Source organism: Oncorhynchus mykiss, chromosome 7, assembly GCF_013265735.2.
Source record: "Oncorhynchus mykiss isolate Arlee chromosome 7, USDA_OmykA_1.1, whole genome shotgun sequence".
In the NCBI taxonomy this organism is placed as follows: domain Eukaryota; kingdom Metazoa; phylum Chordata; class Actinopteri; order Salmoniformes; family Salmonidae; genus Oncorhynchus; species Oncorhynchus mykiss.
Window position 1 is genome coordinate 13,766,106 of NC_048571.1, and position 19,408 is coordinate 13,785,513.

Here is a 19,408-nt window from a genome sequence, read left to right on the forward strand (position 1 = left end):
CCATTATGATACTAGAACATAGAAACTAGTTGTTACTGTACTATAGTACAATTACTACCATTATGATACTAGAACATAGAAACTAGTTGTTACTGTACTATAGTACAATTACTACCATTATAATACTAGAAAACAGAAACTAGATGTATCTGTATGGGAGTGGCTGGTGCTTTTTATAGATGAAAGCAGTCATTACTACGGCAACCCAGTCATTATTCTGTGCGTGTGCGTGTGTGTATATGTGCTAGGAGGTCAACAGGCAGAAGGCATACTAATGACGGTAGAGTCAGTCTCACTGAGGAACATCTCTAGTGTTGTCTGCCACACACAGCTGCAAACTAATGATGCTTCTCTCTGCTAATGAGGAACCTGTTTTAACTGTGTGGTTGTCCACAGGGGAGTACTACCTGTTCTGTAAAGGGGCCGACTCCTCCATCTTCCCCAGGGTGATCTCTGGCAAGGTGGAGCAGGTCAAAGCCAGAGTGGAGCACAACGCTGTGGTAAGGACACACACACACACACACACACACACACACACACACACACACACAGCCACTATCAGAAACTAGAGGCCGTTGTCATAAAGTAGCTCCAAAATCAGACTTCCAGAGTTTCTGACCTCAAATGCATTTTGACTTTGCTTGAGGTGTATATTGTCATATGGCTGTATGGTGGACCCTGCTAAATGCTAACTGATTCTTGTATCCTTTAGTGGTAGTGTCCTTACTTAAGATGTTGGCCACCAAAAGTTCCAAGTTGTATATGGAATGTAACTGAGATGGTGATTGACTGTCATTATGTAGTGTTTGGTGCCAACGTGGAGGTAGTCTCTGTACTGAGGTACTGACCCCTGTGTGTCCGTGGCTCTGGCCCAATCTCTCCAACGCCACACTGACAGAATCAGGACAGGCTGGTTGCCAAGGATGACATAATTGTGGATGCAGTTTGGGTTGCCGTTGGCAGCGGTGCCGACCCGTTTCTGTTGACTGTCAGGGAGAATGTGTTTCCCTGGTTACGTTACAATGGGATGGCCAGCGGTGATGCTGGTGTGAACCAGACTGGCGCTGAGAGAATGTCAGAACTGAGGTCTCACTGTTCATGTGCGTGTTTGTGTGCGTGTTTGTGTGTGTGTGTGTGCGTGTGTTTGCTTATGTGAAAGGTCAAGGTCATAAGTCTACTGCCACATATCCCAGAACCAATGTATTGCTGTGAGCCGGGGTATGAGAGAGCTCTCAATGTTGTTCAGATGATGGATATACTTTTATAATTAATTATACGTCTTGTTTATTTATTGTCCTATCATGGTGGAACAGTTTTTAAATAAATTATACATTTGATTTATTTATTGTTCTATCATGGGGAACTAAATTTTTAAAATAAATGATATCTAATTATTTATTTATGATCCTATTTTAATGGTACGGTCCACAACCCTATACCCTAGACACCCACCTGAATGACCCAGATACTCAGGAGAAGTCCTATTTTAATGGTACGGTCCACAACCCTATACCCTAGACACCCACCTGAATGACCCAGATACTCAGGAGAAGTCCTATTTTAATGGTACGGTCCACAACCCTATACCCTAGACACCCACCTGAATGACCCAGATACTCAGGAGAAGTCCTAATTTAATGGTACGGTCCACAACCCTATACCCTAGACACCCACCTGAATGACCCAGATACTCAGGAGAAGTCCTATTTTAATGGTACGGTCCACAACCCTATACCCTAGACACCCACCTGAATGACCCAGATACTCAGGAGAAGTCCTAATTTAATGGTATGGTCCACAACCCTATACCCTAGACACCCACCTGAATGACCCAGATACTCAGGAGAAGTCCTATTTTAATGGTACGGTCCACAACCCTATACCCTAGACACCCACCTGAATGACCCAGATACTCAGGAGAAGTCCCTAACTGTTTTATGGCCTGCTGAAAGTGGTATGTATGCAGCCAAAATGTGGTCAGAGACCAAGAGCTGCACTGCCCCCTCAAGATTCTGAGCCTGCTTGGCAGGGTTGGTCCTGCAAAGCCAAAGCCCCCTAAAGGAAGAGCATAATATACAAGGAAATTCTCATAGCTGGTAATGAGAACCTTGATGACCTTGTACCTAGCCGGTGGGGATTCCGGTGTGGTGCCCCCACCCAGGCAGTGTCAGTGCAGGCAACACTAGCTGCAGTAACCCATGGGGAGGGGGTCACACTCGGACATTCAGAGAGGGGGTATATTATTGTGACCCTAGTGGCACAGAATCAAGTCGGACTGCATGGAGATGCTTGGGAATATGGTCAATACGGGGACTGTATTGTGGGTGTCTCAGGGAAAAGGTGTACATTTGACCTCCATCATCTAGAATGTGACAGCTCGGGATGAGGAGGGCTTTTAGCGGGTGGAATGGTGGGGACCAATTGGAGGTTTACTTAGTAGCAATGCAAAGATCATGGTACAGCTATATAGACACTCAATCATCATGTTACTTTTTAATGGTACGTTTACGAACATGTGGGGCGGCAGGATAGCCTAGTGGTTAGAGCGTTGGACTAGTAACCGGAAGGTTGCAAGTTCAAACACCCGAGCTGACAAGGTACAAATCTGTCGTTCTGCCCCTGAACAGGCAGTTAACCCACTGGCTGTCATTGAAAATAGGAATCTGTTCTTAATCAGTTAAGAACAGATTCCTATTTTCAATGACTTGCCTAGTTAAATAAAGGTAAAATTAAAAAAATATACATATAAATACACATAAATAGAATTGAAAGTTGTGTCTCATTATGGTAAGTGGTGAAATAAGTATAGCCAGTTATAATTGTAATGGCTTAGCAGATAATAAGAAAAGACAATCAGTATTTACCTGGCTAAAAGAGAAGGAATATAATATCTATTGTTTACAGGAAACCCATTCAACAATTTTAGATGAAGTTTTGTGGAAAAAGAACTGGGGGGGGCGAAATATATTTCTCCCATGGGCAAAGAAATTCAAAAGGGGTGATGGTTTTAATTAACAGTAATTTTGATCCAAATGTGCAAATTGTGCAAACAGATTATCAAGGTAGATGGATTATTATAAATATGTTATTGGACAATAAACAGATATGGCTTATTAACCTATACGGTCCGAATAATGATGATCCAAGCTTCTTTGAAAATATAAGAATTGATCAACTCTACAAGCAACACTAGACTCTATTATTATGGTGGGAGATTTTAATACGGTCTTAAATACCTCCTTGGACCGGAAAGGAAATCACACTACAAACAATCACCCTCAGGCATTTAAGGAAATCATGAATGTCATGGATATATTGGAATTAGTGGATATATGGAGACTTAAATACCCTGAACTAGTGAGGTATACATGGCGGAGGCTTAATCAAGCTAGTCGTCTTGACTACTTTCTTATACCATTCTCTCTGGAACCAAAAGTTTAAAAAGTGTTGATAGGGGACAGAATGCGGTCGGATCATCACATAATTGGCATATATATTACTCTTACAGAATTTCCACGTGGGCGAGGATATTGGAAATTTAATCAAAGTCTACTAGATGATAAATTGTTTAGATCTAGGACAGAAGAATTTATAACGGGCATTTTCAGACATAACATAGGTACAGCAGATACCCTTACTGTATGGGACACTTTTAAGTGTACCTTTAGAGGCAATGCAATACAGTACTCATCTATAAAACAAAAGCAATTTAGATCAAAAGAGTCCATATTAACAAAGGAAATTGAAGGACTAACAGTACAGGTAGATAGCAATAAAAACGGTACCATAGAGGCACAGAATAAGTTAGAGGAAAAACAAAAATAAATGGAGGAACTTTTTCAAGAAAGATCTAGTGTAATATATCATAATAATAATAAAGCGAACTGGATGGAATATGGGGGAAAATGCACCAAATTATTTTTCAATCTTCAATTTAGAAATGCTACCAATTTTCTTTTATTAAATTTTGTTACAAATGGAGTCACGCATGATTCACCCAATTATATTTTGAAAGAGGAAGTAAAGTACTTTAAGAATAAGTTTTCATTTCAGGCTCCTCCATCTCCACTAACTGAAACTAATTGTATGGATTTTTTTCCTAATAATATTGTAAAATTAACATCTGTACAGAAAGACTAATGTGAAGGCCAAATTACAGAGGAGGAACTGCTTGATGCAATTGGGGCCTTTAAGGCTGGGAAAACTCCAGGGCTGGATGGCATACCAGTGGAAGTATACAAAACTTTTTTTATATACTCAAAGGACCATTATTAGCATGCTTTAACCACTCCTATATAAATGGTAGATTATCAGACACTCAACAAGAAGGTCTGATATCATTATTACTGAAACAGGACCCAAGTGGTATATACAGTGGGGAGAACAAGTATTTGATACACTGCCGTTTTTGCAGGTTTTCCTACTTACAAAGCATGTAGAGGTCTGTAATTTTTATCATAGATACACTTCAACTGTGAGAGACGGAATCTAAAACAAAAATCCAGAAAATCACATTGTATGATTTTTAAGTAATTCATTTGCATTTTATTGCATGACATAAGTATTTGATACATCAGAAAAGCAGATATATATTTGGTACAGAAACCTTTATTTGCAATTACAGAGATCATACGTTTCCTGTAGTTCTTGACCAGGTTTGCACACACTGCAGCAGGGATATTGGCCCAATCCTCAATACAGACCTTCTCCAGATCCTTCAGGTTTCGGGGCTGTCGCAGGGCAATACGGACTTTCAGCTCCCTCCAAAGATTTTCTATTGGGTTCAGGTCTGGAGACTGGCTAGGCCACTCCAGGACCTTGAAATGCTTCTTACGGAGCCACTCCTTAGTTGCCCTGGCTATGTGATTCGGGTCATTGTCATGCTGGAAGACCCAGCCACGACCCATCTTCAATGATCTTACTGAGGGAAGGAGGTTTTTGGCCAAGATCTCGCGATACATGGCCCCATCCATCCTTCCCTCAATACGGTGCAGTCGTCCTGTCCCCTTTGCAGAAAAGCATCCCCAAAGAATAATGTTTCCACCTCCATGCTTCACGGTTGGGATGGTGTTCTTGGGGTTGTACTCATCCCTCTTTTTCCTCCAAACACGGTGAGTGGAGTTTAGACCAAAAAGCTATATTTTTGTCTCATCAGACCACATGACCTTCTCCCATTTCTCCTCTGGATCATCCAGATGGTCATTGGCAAACTTCAGACGGGCCTGGACATGCGCTGACTTGAGCAGGGGGACCTTGCATGCGCTGCAGGATTTTAATCCATGACGGCGTAGTGTGTTACTAATGGTTTTCTTTGAGACTGTGGTCCCAGCTCTCTTCAAGTCATTGACCAAGTCCTGCCGTGTAGTTCTGGGCTGATCCCTCGCCTTCTTCATGATCATTGATGCCCCACGAGGTGAGATCTTGCATGGAGCCCCAGACCGAGGGTGATCGACCGTCATCTTGAACTTCTTCCATTTTCTAATAATTGCGCCAACAGTTGTTGCCTTCTCACCAAGCTGCTTGCCTATTGTCCTGTAGCCCATCCCAGCCTTGTGCAGGTCTACAATTGTATCCCTGATGTCCATACACAGCTCTCTGGTCTTGGCCATTGTGGAGAGGTTGGAGTCTGTTTGATTGAGTGTGTGGACAGGTGTCTTTTATACAGGTAACGAGTTCAAACAGGTTCAGTTAATACAGGTAATGAGTAGAGAACAGGAGGGCTTCTTAAAGAAAAACTAACAGGTCTGTGAGAGCCAGAATTCTTACTGGTTGGTAGGTGATCAAATACTTATGTCATGCAATAAAATGCAAATGAATTACTTAAAAATCATACAATGTGATTTTCTGGATTTTTGTTTTAGATTCCGTTTTTTTGTTTTAGAAGTCTCACAGTTGAGGTGTACCTATGATAAAAAATTACACACCTCTACATTGCTTTGTAAGTAGGAAAACCTGCAAAATCGGCAGTGTATCAAATACTTGTTCTCCCCAATGTATAAAGATCCAGTTCATTTAAAAAATTGGAGACCTCATACACTTCAGTGTTGTGATGCAAAAATCCTAGCAAAATGCTTGGCACATAGAATTCAAAAAGTATTGTCAGATATTATTCATCCTAATCAGACAGGTTTTTACATGGACGATACATTGGAGATAATATAAGACAAGTACTGGAAACAATAGAATACTATGAAATATCGGGGACACCAGGACTGGTTTTCATAGCTGATTTTGAAAAGGCTTTTGATAAAGTATGACTGGAGTTTATATATAAATGCCTAGAATATTTCAATTTTGGGGAATCTCTTATAAAATGGGTTAAAGTTATGTATAGTAACCCTAGGTGTAAAATAGTAAATAATGGCTACATCTCAGAAAGTTTGAAACTCTCTAGAGGAGTAAAACAAGGTTGTCCACTATCGGCATATCTGTTTATTGTTGCCATCGAAATGTTAGCTGTTAAGATTAGATCAAACAATAATATTAAGAGATTAGAAAACTGTGGTTTAAAAACCAAGGTGTCATTGTACGCTGATGATTCATGTTTTCTTTTAAAACCATAATTAGAATCTCTCCACGGCCTCTTAGAGGATCTAGATACTTTTGCTATTCTCTCTGGATTAAAACCAAATTATGCTAATATTACGTATTGGATCACTAAAAAAATGCAAATTTTACATTACCATGTAGTTTACCAATAAAATGGTCTGACGGAGATGTGGACATACTCGGTATACAAATCCCAAAAGAAAGAAATGATCTCACTCCAATACATTTTTATAGAAAGTTAACAAAAAATAGATAAGATCTTGCTACCATGGAAAGGAAAATACCTGTCCATTTGTGGAAAAATCACCTTGATTAACTCTTTAGTCATATCACAGTTTACCTATTTGCTTATGGTTTTGCCTACACCTAGTGACCTGCTTTTTAAATTATATGACCAAAAAATATTCAATTTTATTTGGAATGGCAAGCCAGATAAAATGAAAAGGGCCTATTTATATAACGAATATGAATTTGGTGGGCAGAAATGATTAAATATTAAAGCATTAGACCTCTCACTAAAGGCTTCAGTCATGCAAAAGTTATACTTAAATCCAAACTGGAGGGCCTTTTCCCCTTTATTCAGATTACACCGGCCCACTTTCAAATGTTGGTTAAGGAAATAATCTCCAAAAACTTTATTTTTTAAACAAGCCTTAGAAAGTTGGTTGCAATTTCAGTTTAATCCACCTGAAAAGACAGAACAAATAATACAACAAATATTCTGGTTAAATTCAAATATACTAATTGATTAAAAAAAACTGTATTTTTCAAATACATTTTTAAAAAGGTATAATTTTAGTGAATGATATCATAAATAGGACTGGTGGAGTTATGTCACACATGCAGCTAACACAGACATATGGAAATGTCTGCTCTACCCAAAATTACAACCAACTAATTGCAGCATTACCACAAAAATGGAAGAGGCAAGTAGAAGGGGAAAAAAGTAAGGAACTTGTATGTCGGCCCTGTATTAAAGAATATAAATGGTTAAAGAAAAATGTGATAAATAAAAACATATACCAATTTCATTTAAGGACCAAAAAACTGACAGCTGTGCCATATAAATTGCTAAATAGTTGGGAAGAGATTTTCGATGTACCCATTCCATGGCACAGGGTTTATGAATTGATACGCAAAACAACGCCGGATGCAAAACTTCACATTTTTCAATTTAAATTACTATACAAAATTCTTGCAACTAATAGAATGTTATATATATGGGGAATACAATCTTCCCAGCTCTGAAGATTCTGCTGTGAGGAGGCAGAGTCATTAGATCATTTATTTTGGTATTGTCCATATGTAGCTCGTTTTTGGTCACAGGTCCATGAATGGCTGAATAATAGCAACATTTGCCTAGAACTAACGCGGCAGACAGCAATACTGGGTGATTTGAAAAGCCATAGTCAATCAATCAATAATATAATAATTATTTTAGCAAAAATGTTTATTTTTAATTTACCATCTGTAGAAGCTATGAGAATAGAAAGGTTCAAGTCGTTTGTGAAGCATCACAGCACAGTTGAAAAACATATGTCAAATAGAAATCCAAAATGGATGATGTTGAGAGATAGATGGGAGGGGTTGAATGGAGCTGAAGGGTGGGACTAATAACAAGACAACAAATGTAAAACATACGGGGTCTGTAAAATGTATATAGATTCAGAACGTTTGTGAAATAGCACAGTTACAAATAGAAAACAAACTGGATGGACATCAGAAACAGAGGAAGGACTAAAAACAAACAAAAAATAACTATTGTAAAATAGACTGAATGTAAAATGTGTATAAGATGAATAAACTGAAGGTAAAAGCCGAAGTGTTTATTAGTTTACTCCAATTGGGGGATCGGCGGTAGGGTTTGCGGGGAATAATAATAAAGGTAAATTCTTACAAAGGTATGTATGTCTATATAGGTATGTGTATGTATATATGTGTATATGTATGCATGTGTGTATGGATATATATATTTACCCAAAAAATATATGGGGGATTGGAAATGATGCAGACAATTACATTGATGGAACCAATATTCTTTCTGCAATATTAAGCTGATCCATCCCTTTTTTTTAATTTAAAATAAAATAAAAAGTCTACTGCCACAGACTAAACTGATATGTAAACTCTGCCCAGTGGGACATCCCTCAATGCCAGTCTGTGCAAACTGCAGCTTTTTGTAACCCACTGCTCTGTCAGTGATGTCATTGACGGTTTTTAATGGGGGAAAAAGCTAACATAAGAGTGGAATAATTGTTATTATCGGATTGTCAACTGCAACATCAGTGTCCAGTAATCATATCAAAGCATAACATAATTATCTCTCTCTCTCTCTATTTCTCTCTCTCTCTCTTCAGGAGGGCCTACGGACACTGTGCGTGGCGTACAGAAAGTTGAGCGTGGCTCAGTATGAGGAGACGTGTCACCTGCTGAACAGCGCCAAGCTGGCCCTGCAGGACCGAGACAGGAAGCTGGCCGAGGCCTATGACCTCATTGAGAAGGACTTCGTACTGCTGGGGGCCACCGCCGTGGAGGACAGGTAACGTTCTGGAACCACAGCAGCGTAGAATCATACAATCTACATTGTCTTTTCTACCCAATTCTATTTATATATTCATGGGGCCACCGCTGTCGAGGACAGGTACCGATCTAGAATCACAACGTAGAATCAGAACCACCGTCTTGTGGATTTTAGATCTATTGCTTCTACTAATTCTATTTCTATATTCTGGACAGAAGAGTTATATTAATGGCAACTCTCTTTAGAGCTAACAATGTATGGGGCTAGAGAGACGGAGTAGATTAGCAACTGTAGAGTATTTAGTTTACTGCTGCTCTTTAATTACTTGTTACTTTTATCTCTTATTCTTTTCCATATTTTTCTAAACTGCACTGTTGGTTAGGGGCATTTCACTGTTGTATGTGACTAATACAATTTGATTTGATTCAACTGAAAGTCAACCTCACTCTCCAAGCCCTAGTGTGCATAGTTAATGAATGACAATCGGACTCACTGACCCGGTCTACGATGTTAGCTATTGAACGAATCACATTGTTGAACTATAGGGCTGACCATTCCTGTAATGATGTTAGCTATTGAACGAATCACATTGTTGAACTATAGGGCTGACCATTCCTGTAATGATGGTTCGTGTTCTTTCCCAAAGCAGCCTGTGAACCAGTAATATTAGTTAGCTGCAGTCTCTCAGGCTTAACATGAACAGTAGCTTCAGTAATCAGTCAGTCAATATGTTGTGTGTGTGAGTCCCCAGTGCAGCCAGCTAATGAGCAGATAACCACATTAGAGTTCCACTGTTATTGATCTCTGCCAAACATCCATAGCAGCTGATGAAGTGGGGTCTCTTGCTGCTCTTCTGTCTGTCAGCACAGACGTCATGCTGAAGCACCAGAGGTTTTACTCTGGTATCAGGTCGGCTTCTGCCCCATTTAATAGAGTCAGTCACAGCCCATCACTTTGCCTTTCTCTAACACACTTCTCTATCTGTCTATCTGTGTGTTAGTGAGTGGTGTTTTAGTCTCACCATCTTCCTTTACATCTGTCTTTGTGTGTGCATGTTGATGCGTGCACGTGTGTGTGTGTGTGTGCATGTTGATGCGTGCACCGTGTGTGTGTGTGTGTGCATGTTGATGCGTGCACGTGTGTGTGTGTGTGCATGTTGATGCGTGCACGTGTGTGTGTGTGCATGTTGATGCGTGCACGTGTGTGTCTTTCTAGTTTTCTGTCTGTTTGTTTTTCCGTCTCTGTGTTTGTCTGTGACTCCTGGGCTGTGGTAGGAATTAGCTGGTTGGCAGGCAGCAGCGGTGTAGGGAGCTGTGAATCCTAACTGCACTGCAGCTTCGTTATAGACTTCCCTGCTCGGTGACGTTGGACTGCTGCTGCAACAAACCAGCTCCCCAAACCCACTCCAGCTCAACACCCCAAAGCCTGTGCCAACGGAGGCTGCTGAGGGGAGGACGGCCCATAATATTGGCTCTAACGGAGAGAATGGAAACCCCACATTTCATGTATTTGATACCATTCCACTAATTCCACTCCGGCCATTACCACAAGCCCGTCCTCCCCAATTAAGGTGCCACCAGCCTCCTGTGTACAGTTGTGGCCAAAGGTTTTGAGAATGACACAAATATTAATTTTCACAAAGTTTGCTGCTTCAGTGTCTTTAGATATTTTTGTCAGATGTTACTACAGAATACTGAAGTATAATTTCAAGCATTTCATAAGTGTCAAAAGCTTTTATTGACAATTACATGAAGTTGATGTAAAGAGTCAATATTTGCAGTGTTGACCCTTCTTTTTCAAGACCTCTGCAATCCGCCCTGGCATACTGTCAATTAACTTCTGGGCCACATCCTGACTGATGGCAGCCCATTCTTGCATAATCAATGTTTGGAGTTTGTCAGAATTCGTGGGTTTTTGTTTGTCCTCCCGCCTCTTGAGGATTGACCACAAGTTCTCAATAGGATTAAGGTCTGGGGAGTTTCCTGGCCATTTCCTGGCCATGGAATATCGATGTTTTGTTCCCCGAGCCACTTAGTTATCACTTTTGCCTTCTGGCAAGGTGCTCCATCATGCTGGAAAAGGCATTGTTCATCACCAAACTGTTCCTGGATGGTTGGGAGAAGTTGTTCTCAGAGGATGTGTTGGTACCATTCTTTATTCATGGCTGTGTTCTTAGGCAAAACTGTGAGTGAGGCCACTCCCTTGGCTGAGAAGCAACCCCACACATGAATGGTCTCAGGATGCTTTACTGTTGGCATGACACAGGACTGATGGTAGTGCTCACCTTGTATTCTTTGGACAAGCTTTTTTCCAAATGCCCCAAACAATCAGAAAGGGGATTCATCAGAGAAAATGACGTTACCCCAGTCCTCAGTAGTCCAGTCCCTGTACATTTTGCAGAATATCAGTATGTCCCTGATGTTTCTCCTGGAGAGACGTGGTTTCTTTGCTGCCCTTCTTGACACCAGGCCATCCTCCAAAAGTCTTCGCCTCACTGTGCGTGCAGATGCACTCACTCATGCACTCACTGTGCACTCAGATGCACTGCTGCCATTCCTGAGCAAGCTCTGCACTGGTGGTGCCCCGATCCCACAGCTGAATCAACTTTAGGAGACGGTCCTGGCGTTTGCTGGACTTTCTTGTGTGCCCTGAAGCCTTCTTCACAACAATTGAACCGCTCTCCTTGAAGTTCTTGATGATCCGGTAAATGGTTGATTTAGATGCAATCTTACTGGCTGCAATATCCTTGCCTGTGAATCCCTTTTTGTACAGAGCAATGATGACAGCACATGTTTCCTTCCAGGTAACCATGGTTGACAGAGGAAGAACAATGATTCCAAGCACCACCCTCCTTTTGAAGCTTCCAGTCTGTTATTTGAACTCAATCAGCATGACAGAATGATCTCCAGCCTTGTCCTCATCAACACTCACACCTGTGTTAACGAGAGAATCACTGACATGATGTCAGCTGGTCCTTTTGTGGCAGGGCTGAAATGCAGTGGAAATGTTTTTGGGGGATTTTGCAAAAAATTGCAATTCATCTGAATTCATCATAACATTCTGGATTATGTGCAAATTGCCATCATACAAACTTTGTGAAAATGTATATTTGTGTCATTCTCAAAACTTTTGGCCACGACTACACTGGACTTAACTACATTTAGATAGTGAGTGATACTTTTACAATGTAAAACAGAACTACACTACATTTTGACAACAGTATCTTACTGGAGATAGTTGGTGTAGGACTTTTCTAAACCGTTTGTGTCTGCACCATTCCAATCTACTTGTATTCTAAACTGTTTGTGTCTGCACCATTCCATTCTACTTGTATTCTAAACTGTTTGTGTCTGCACCATTCCATTCTACTTGTATTCTAAACTGTTTGTGTCTGCACCATTCCATTCTACTTGTATTCTAAACTGTTTGTGTCTGCACCATTCCATTCTACTTGTATTCTAAACTGTTTGTGTCTGCACCATTCCAATCTACTTGTATTCTAAACTGTTTGTGTCTGCACCATTCCATTCTACTTGTATTCTAAACTGTTTGTGTCTGCACCATTCCATTCTACTTGTATTCTAAACTGTTTGTGTCTGCACCATTCCATTCTACTTGTATTCTAAACTGTTTGTGTCTGCACCATTCCATTCTACTTGTATTCTAAACTGTTTGTGTCTGCACCATTCCATTCTACTTGTATTCTAAACTGTTTGTGTCTGCACCATTCCATTCTTCTTGTATTCTAAACTGTTTGTGTCTGCACCATTCCATTCTACTTGTATTCTAAACTGCTTGTGTCTGCACCATTCCATTCTACTTGTATTCTAAACTGTTTGTGTCTGCACCATTCCATTCTACTTGTATTCTAAACTGTTTGTGTCTGCACCATTCCATTCTACTTGTATTCTAAACTGTTTGTGTCTGCACCATTCCATTCTACTTGTATTCTAAACTGCTTGTGTCTGCACCATTCCATTCTACTTGTATTCTAAACTGTTTGTGTCTGCACCATTCCATTCTACTTGTATTCTAAACTGTTTGTGTCTGCACCATTCCATTCTACTTGTATTCTAAACTGTTTGTGTCTGCACCATTCCATTCTGCTTTTATTCTAAACTGTTTGTGTCTGCACCATTCCATTCTACTTGTATTCTAAACTGTTTGTGTCTGCACCATTCCATTCTTCTTGTATTCTAAACCGTTTGTGTCTGCACCATTCCATTCTACTTGTATTCTAAACTGTTTGTGTCTGCACCATTCCATTCTACTTGTATTCTAAACTGTTTGTGTCTGCACCATTCCATTCTACTTGTATTCTAAACTGTTTGTGTCTGCACCATTCCATTCTGCTTTTATTCTAAACCTGAACAAATCATCTCTGCTCTGTATGGATGTGGTAGAATTAGAGATTTAGAAAAACTATTGAAAGATTGACCATATACAGTGTTGCCCCATTGACTGCTGATGACCATGTACAGCGTTGCTCCATTGACTGCTCATGACCATGTACAGCTTTCTTCCATTGACTGCTGATGACCATGTACAGCTTTCTTCCATTGACTGCTGATGACCATGTACAGCTTTCTTCCATTGACTGCTGATGACCATGCACAGCGTTGTTCCATTGACTGCTGATGACCATGTACAGCTTTCTTCCATTGACTGCTGATGATCATGTACAGCTTTCTTCCATTGACTGCTGATGACCATGTACAGCTTTCTTCCATTGACTGCTGATGACCATGTGCAGCGTTGCTCCATTGACTGCTGATGACCATGTACAGCATTGCTCCATTGACTGCTGATGACCATGTACAGCGTTGCTCCATTGACTGCTGATGACCATGTACAGCGTTGCTCCATTGACTGCTGATGACCATGTACAGCGTTGCCCCATTGACTGCTGATGACCATGTACAGCGTTGTTCCATTGACTGCTGATGACCATGTACAGCGTTGTTCCATTGACTGCTGATGACCATGTACAGCGTTGCCCCATTGACTGCTGATGACCATGTACAGCGTTGCCCCATTGACTGCTGATGACCATGTGCAGCGTTGCCCCATTGACTGCTGATTACCATGTACAGCGTTGTTCCATTGACTGCTGATGACCATGTACAGCGTTGTTCCATTGACTGCTGATGACCATGTACAGCGTTGCCCCATTGACTGCTGATGACCATGTGCAGCGTTGCCCCATTGACTGCTGATTACCATGTACAGCGTTGTTCCATTGACTGCTGATGACCATGTACAGCGTTGCTCCATTGACTGCTGATGACCATGTACAGCGTTGCCCCGTTGACTGCTGATGACCATGTACAGCTTTCTTCCATTGACTGCTGATGACCATGTACAGCGTTGTTCCATTGACTGCTGATGACCATGTACAGCGTTGTTCCATTGACTGCTGATGACCATGTACAGCGTTGCTCCATTGACTGCTGATGACCATGTGCAGCGTTGTTCCATTGACTGCTGATGACCATGTACAGCATTGTTCCATTGACTGCTGATGACCATGTACAGCGTTGCCCCATTGACTGCTGATGACCATGTACAGCATTGTTCCATTGACTGCTGATGACCATGTACAGCTTTCTTCCATTGACTGCTGATGACCATGTACAGCGTTGTTCCATTGACTGCTGATGACCATGTACAGCATTGTTCCATTGACTGCTGATGACCATGTACAGCTTTCTTCCATTGACTGCTGATGACCATGTACAGCGTTGCTCCATTGACTGCTGATGACCATGTACAGCGTTGCTCCATTGACTGTTGCCTGACTTTATGTTGCCTGTTCTCCAGGCTCCAGGACAAGGCAGCAGACACCATCGAGTCTCTCCAGAAGGCTGGGATGAAGGTTTGGGTGCTGACCGGAGACAAGATGGAGACGGCGGCGGCTACTTGTTACGCTAGCAAGCTGTTCCGCCGCTCCACACAGATACTGGAGCTGACCACCAAACGCACCGAGGAACAGAGTCTACATGACGTTCTGTTTGACCTGAGTAAAACTGTACTCAGACAGCATGGTAGCATGACCAGAGACACCTTCTCAGGGTGGGTGCCGGGATCCCAACACACACACACGTGCACCTGGATGTGTTTAACTATACTTGTGGGGACCAGAAGTCCCCACAAGAATAGTAAACATACAGACATTTTACCAACTGGGGACATTTTTTTAGTCTAGGGGGTTTAGGGTTAAGGTATAATTAGGGTTAGAATTAGGTTTAGGGTTGGGGGTTAGGTTAGGTTTTGGGGTTACGGTTAGGGTTAGAGTTAGGTTTAGGGTTAGGAGTTAGGGAAAATTTGATTTTGAATGGTTATAAATTGTGGTTAGTTAAAGACTGTGTGTGTATCTCTGTGTGTGTGTGTGTCCAGTCTGTCTGCTGACTGTGTGGACTACGGTCTGATCATCGACGGGGCCACGCTGTCTGCGGTGTTGAAGCCCAGTCAGGAGGACTCCAGTCAGGGGAACTACAAGGAGATCTTCCTGGAGATCTGTAGGAACTGCAGCGCTGTGCTCTGCTGTCGCATGGCGCCCCTCCAGAAAGCACAGGTAGCCTAACAGGCCGAGTTATTTCAAACGACACGTTTACACACCTATTTCTGACCAACATGACTTTGATGTCATGTGATCCGTCACGGCTAGATTAAGTGAAGGAAGCACTGACACAGTCTGATGGAGTGTTGAGCTGGTTGATGTTTCACCTCTCTACTGGACTCCACTACCTCCCTCCCTCCCCCACCTCTGTTCTCTGGTCACCAATTAGTGCCACTCCAGACTGTTGCCCCTCTCTCCCTCTCTCGCTCTCTCTCCACTCTATTTCTCTCCGACCTATTATCTTTCTGTCTCCCTCTCTTCTCGCTCTCTTTCGCTCACATTAGACCCCACCTGTCATAGCAGACGTTTTTTGGGACTGAGGAGTTACAGTATATTATATTCAGCTCTGTCTGACATGGCTGTCACTATCTCATACTGAGGAGTTCTATTGAGCTCTGTCTGATATGACTCACTATCTCATACTGAAGAGTTCTATTGAGCTCTGTCTGATATGACTCACTATCTCATACTGAGGAGTTCTATTGAGCTCTGTCTGATATGACTCACTATCTCATACTGAGGAGTTCTATTGAGCTCTGTCTGACTGTCACTATCTCTTACTGAGGAGTTCTATTGAGCTCTGTCTGATATGACTCACTATCTCATACTGAAGAGTTCTTTTGAGCTCTGTCTGATATGACTCACTATCTCATACTGAGGAGTTCTATTGAGCTCTGTCTGATATGACTCACTATCTCATACTGAGGAGTTCTATTGAACTCTGTCTGATATGACTCACTATCTCATACTGAGGAGTTCTATTGAGCTCTGTCTGACATGGCTGTCACTATCTCATACTGAGGAGTTCTATTGAGCTCTGTCTGATATGACTCACTATCTCATACTGAGGAGTTCTATTGAGCTCTGTCTGATATGACTCACTATCTCATACTGAGGAGTTCTATTGAGCGCTGTCTGGTATGACTCACTATCTCATACTGAGGAGTTCTATTAAGCTCTGTCTGATATGACTCACTATCTCGTACTGAGGAGTTCTATTGAGCTCTGTCTGGTATGACTCAATATCTCATACTGAGGAGTTCTATTGAGCTCTGTCTGGTATGACTCACTATCTCATACTGAGGAGTTCTATTGAGCTCTGTCTGATATGACTCACTATCTCATACTGAGGAGTTCTATTGAGCTCTGTCTGATATGACTCACTATCTCATACTGAGAAGTTCTATTGAGCTCTGTCTGGTATGACTCACTATCTCATACTGAGGAGTTCTATTGAGCTCTGTCTGGTATGACTCACTATCTCTTACTGAGGAGTTCTATTGAGCTCTGTCTGGTATGACTCACTATCTCATACTGAGGAGTTCTATTGAGCTCTGTCTGGTATGACTCACTATCTCTTACTGAGGAGTTCTATTGAGCTCTGTCTGATATGACTCACTATCTCTTACTGAGGAGTTCTATTGATCTCTGTCTGATATGACTGTCACTATCTCATACTGAGGAGATCTATTGAGCTCTGTCTGATATGACTGTCACTATCTCATACTGAGGAGTTCTATTGAGCTCTGTCTGATATGACTCACTATCTCTTACTGAGGAGTTCTATTGATCTCTGTCTGATATGACTGTCACTATCTCATACTGAGGAGATCTATTGAGCTCTGTCTGATATGACTGTCACTATCTCATACTGAGGAGTTCTATTGAGCTCTGTCTGATATGACCGTCACTATCTCTTACTGCAAAATACCACTATTCCCTCAAGTTCTCCTCCACTGTGCTAGGAGGCAGAGGAATATGGGATGTGATGTAATATGTACTGACATTCTCATAGGAAGTCTTACTACTACATGCATCCTCTCTGTCACGTTAATATACAGTGGTTAGGTTCATATAACAATGTCTGTAGGTTTAGCTCTAACTCTCTTTACAAAGATGGTCTGTATTAGACATATCTTCTTTGAGGAATTACAGATTTTAAAAAACGGTTATCTCACTGATCCTGAAATGTTGTGTTACCAGATTGTGAAGCTGATCAAATCGTCTCCAGAACACCCCATCACGCTAGCCATTGGAGATGGGGCTAATGATGTTAGCATGATCCTGGAGGCTCACGTGGGGATCGGTTAGTATTATCCTGTTCACTGTAAATGGACCCCTTTTCCATAAAGTTATTTGAATACGATTTAGATTGGTTGATTTTATATATATATTTGAATATAGTTTTATATATTTTTATTCATGTATATGACTCGCATAACAAATGGTAAAAGCGCTCAGTCATGTCCTCCCCTAAGGCATCATGGGTAAAGAGGGTCGCCAGGCAGCGCGGAACAGTGACTATGCCATCCCGAAGTTCAAACACCTGAAGAAGATGCTGCTGGTTCACGGACACTACTACTACATCCGCATCTCAGAGCTTGTCCAGTACTTCTTCTACAAAGTGAGTGTTTCCTCACTAAATGTAACTTAGGACTACTGATGATTAAGCATTAAAACATTATTTTCTTTTTCCTCAGAATGTCGCCTTCATCTTCCCTCAGTTCCTCTACCAGTTCTTCTGTGGCTTCTCCCAACAGGTACATAAAAGATGTGCCCAAAATTGTAGTACTTTAAACCATGACTTTGTGGAGAAGTTTGAATTGTTTTTCTCTGGTTAAGAATGCATGACAAATGAGTAAGATATAAATATTGTTTTAAATGACTGATCTTGGTTGTTCTCTACCATCCTGTCTCTCTCCAGCCGCTGTATGACACAGCCTATCTGACACTGTACAATATCAGCTTTACCTCTCTACCCATCCTGCTCTTCAGCCTCATCGAGCAGCACATCAACATGGACATCCTCAAGAAAGACCCCTCCCTCTACAGGTACACTACATGACCAAACTATGTGGACACCTGCTTGTCCAACATCTCACTCCAAAATCATGGGCATTAATAGGAGTTGGTCCCCCCTCTGTTGCTATAACAGCCTCCACTCTACTGGGAAGACTTTCCACTAGATGTTGGAACATTGCTACAGGGACTTGCTTCCTTTCAGCCAGAAGAGCATTAGTTGGCGTTCCAATTCCTCCCAAAAGTGTTTGATGGGGTTGAGGTCAGGGCTCTGTGCAGGCCAGTCAAGTTCTTCCACACAGATCTCGACAAACCCTTTCTGTTTGAACCTCGCTTTGTGCACGGGGGCATTGTCATGCTGAAACAGGAAAGGGCCTTCTCCAAACTGTTGCCACAAAGTTGGAAGCACAGAATCCTCTGGAATGTCATTGTATGCTGTAGCGTTAAGATATCCCTTCACTGGAACTAAGGGACCTAGCCCAAACCATGAAAAACAGCCCCAGACCATTATTCCTCCACTGAACTTTACAGTTGTCACTATCCATTCTAGCAGGTAGCGTTCTCCTGGCATCCTCCAAACCCAGATTCCTCCGCTGGACTGCCAGATGGTGAAACGTGATTCATCACTATAGAGAACGTGTTTCCACTGTTCCAGAGTCCAATGGCGGCGAGCTTTATACCACTCCAGCCGATGCTTGGTAATCGGTGATGTCAGCTGTAATACTGCAGATTGTAGCTTCTATCAATGTAATTGTCTGCGTCATTTCAAATCCCCCATATATATTTTTGTATACATATTTTTCAAAATATATTTTCCTTTATTATTTTCCTCTAACCCTACCACCCCTCCCCTAATTGGAGTAAACTAATGGACAACAACACTCAGGCTTCTACTTCCAGTTTATACATACTATATCAAT

The 19,408-nt window shown here is 41.6% G+C and overlaps 1 protein-coding gene across 6 annotated transcripts in view; it reads left to right on the top strand.

Annotated features, from left to right (window-relative positions):
- Positions 1-19,408, top strand: part of LOC110527351 (probable phospholipid-transporting ATPase IH) — a 91,393-nt gene that overhangs the window by 51,455 nt on the left and 20,530 nt on the right. For all 6 annotated transcript variants that reach the window (XM_036982643.1, XM_036982645.1, XM_036982644.1 and 3 more), the window contains exons 16-23: positions 397-500; positions 8,907-9,088; positions 14,891-15,142; positions 15,467-15,644; positions 17,673-17,775; positions 17,948-18,093; positions 18,170-18,229; positions 18,394-18,521. In XM_036982643.1, coding sequence (XP_036838538.1) covers positions 397-500; positions 8,907-9,088; positions 14,891-15,142; positions 15,467-15,644; positions 17,673-17,775; positions 17,948-18,093; positions 18,170-18,229; positions 18,394-18,521 — 1,153 coding nt within the window. The remainder of the gene's footprint in view (positions 1-396; positions 501-8,906; positions 9,089-14,890; positions 15,143-15,466; positions 15,645-17,672; positions 17,776-17,947; positions 18,094-18,169; positions 18,230-18,393; positions 18,522-19,408) is intronic.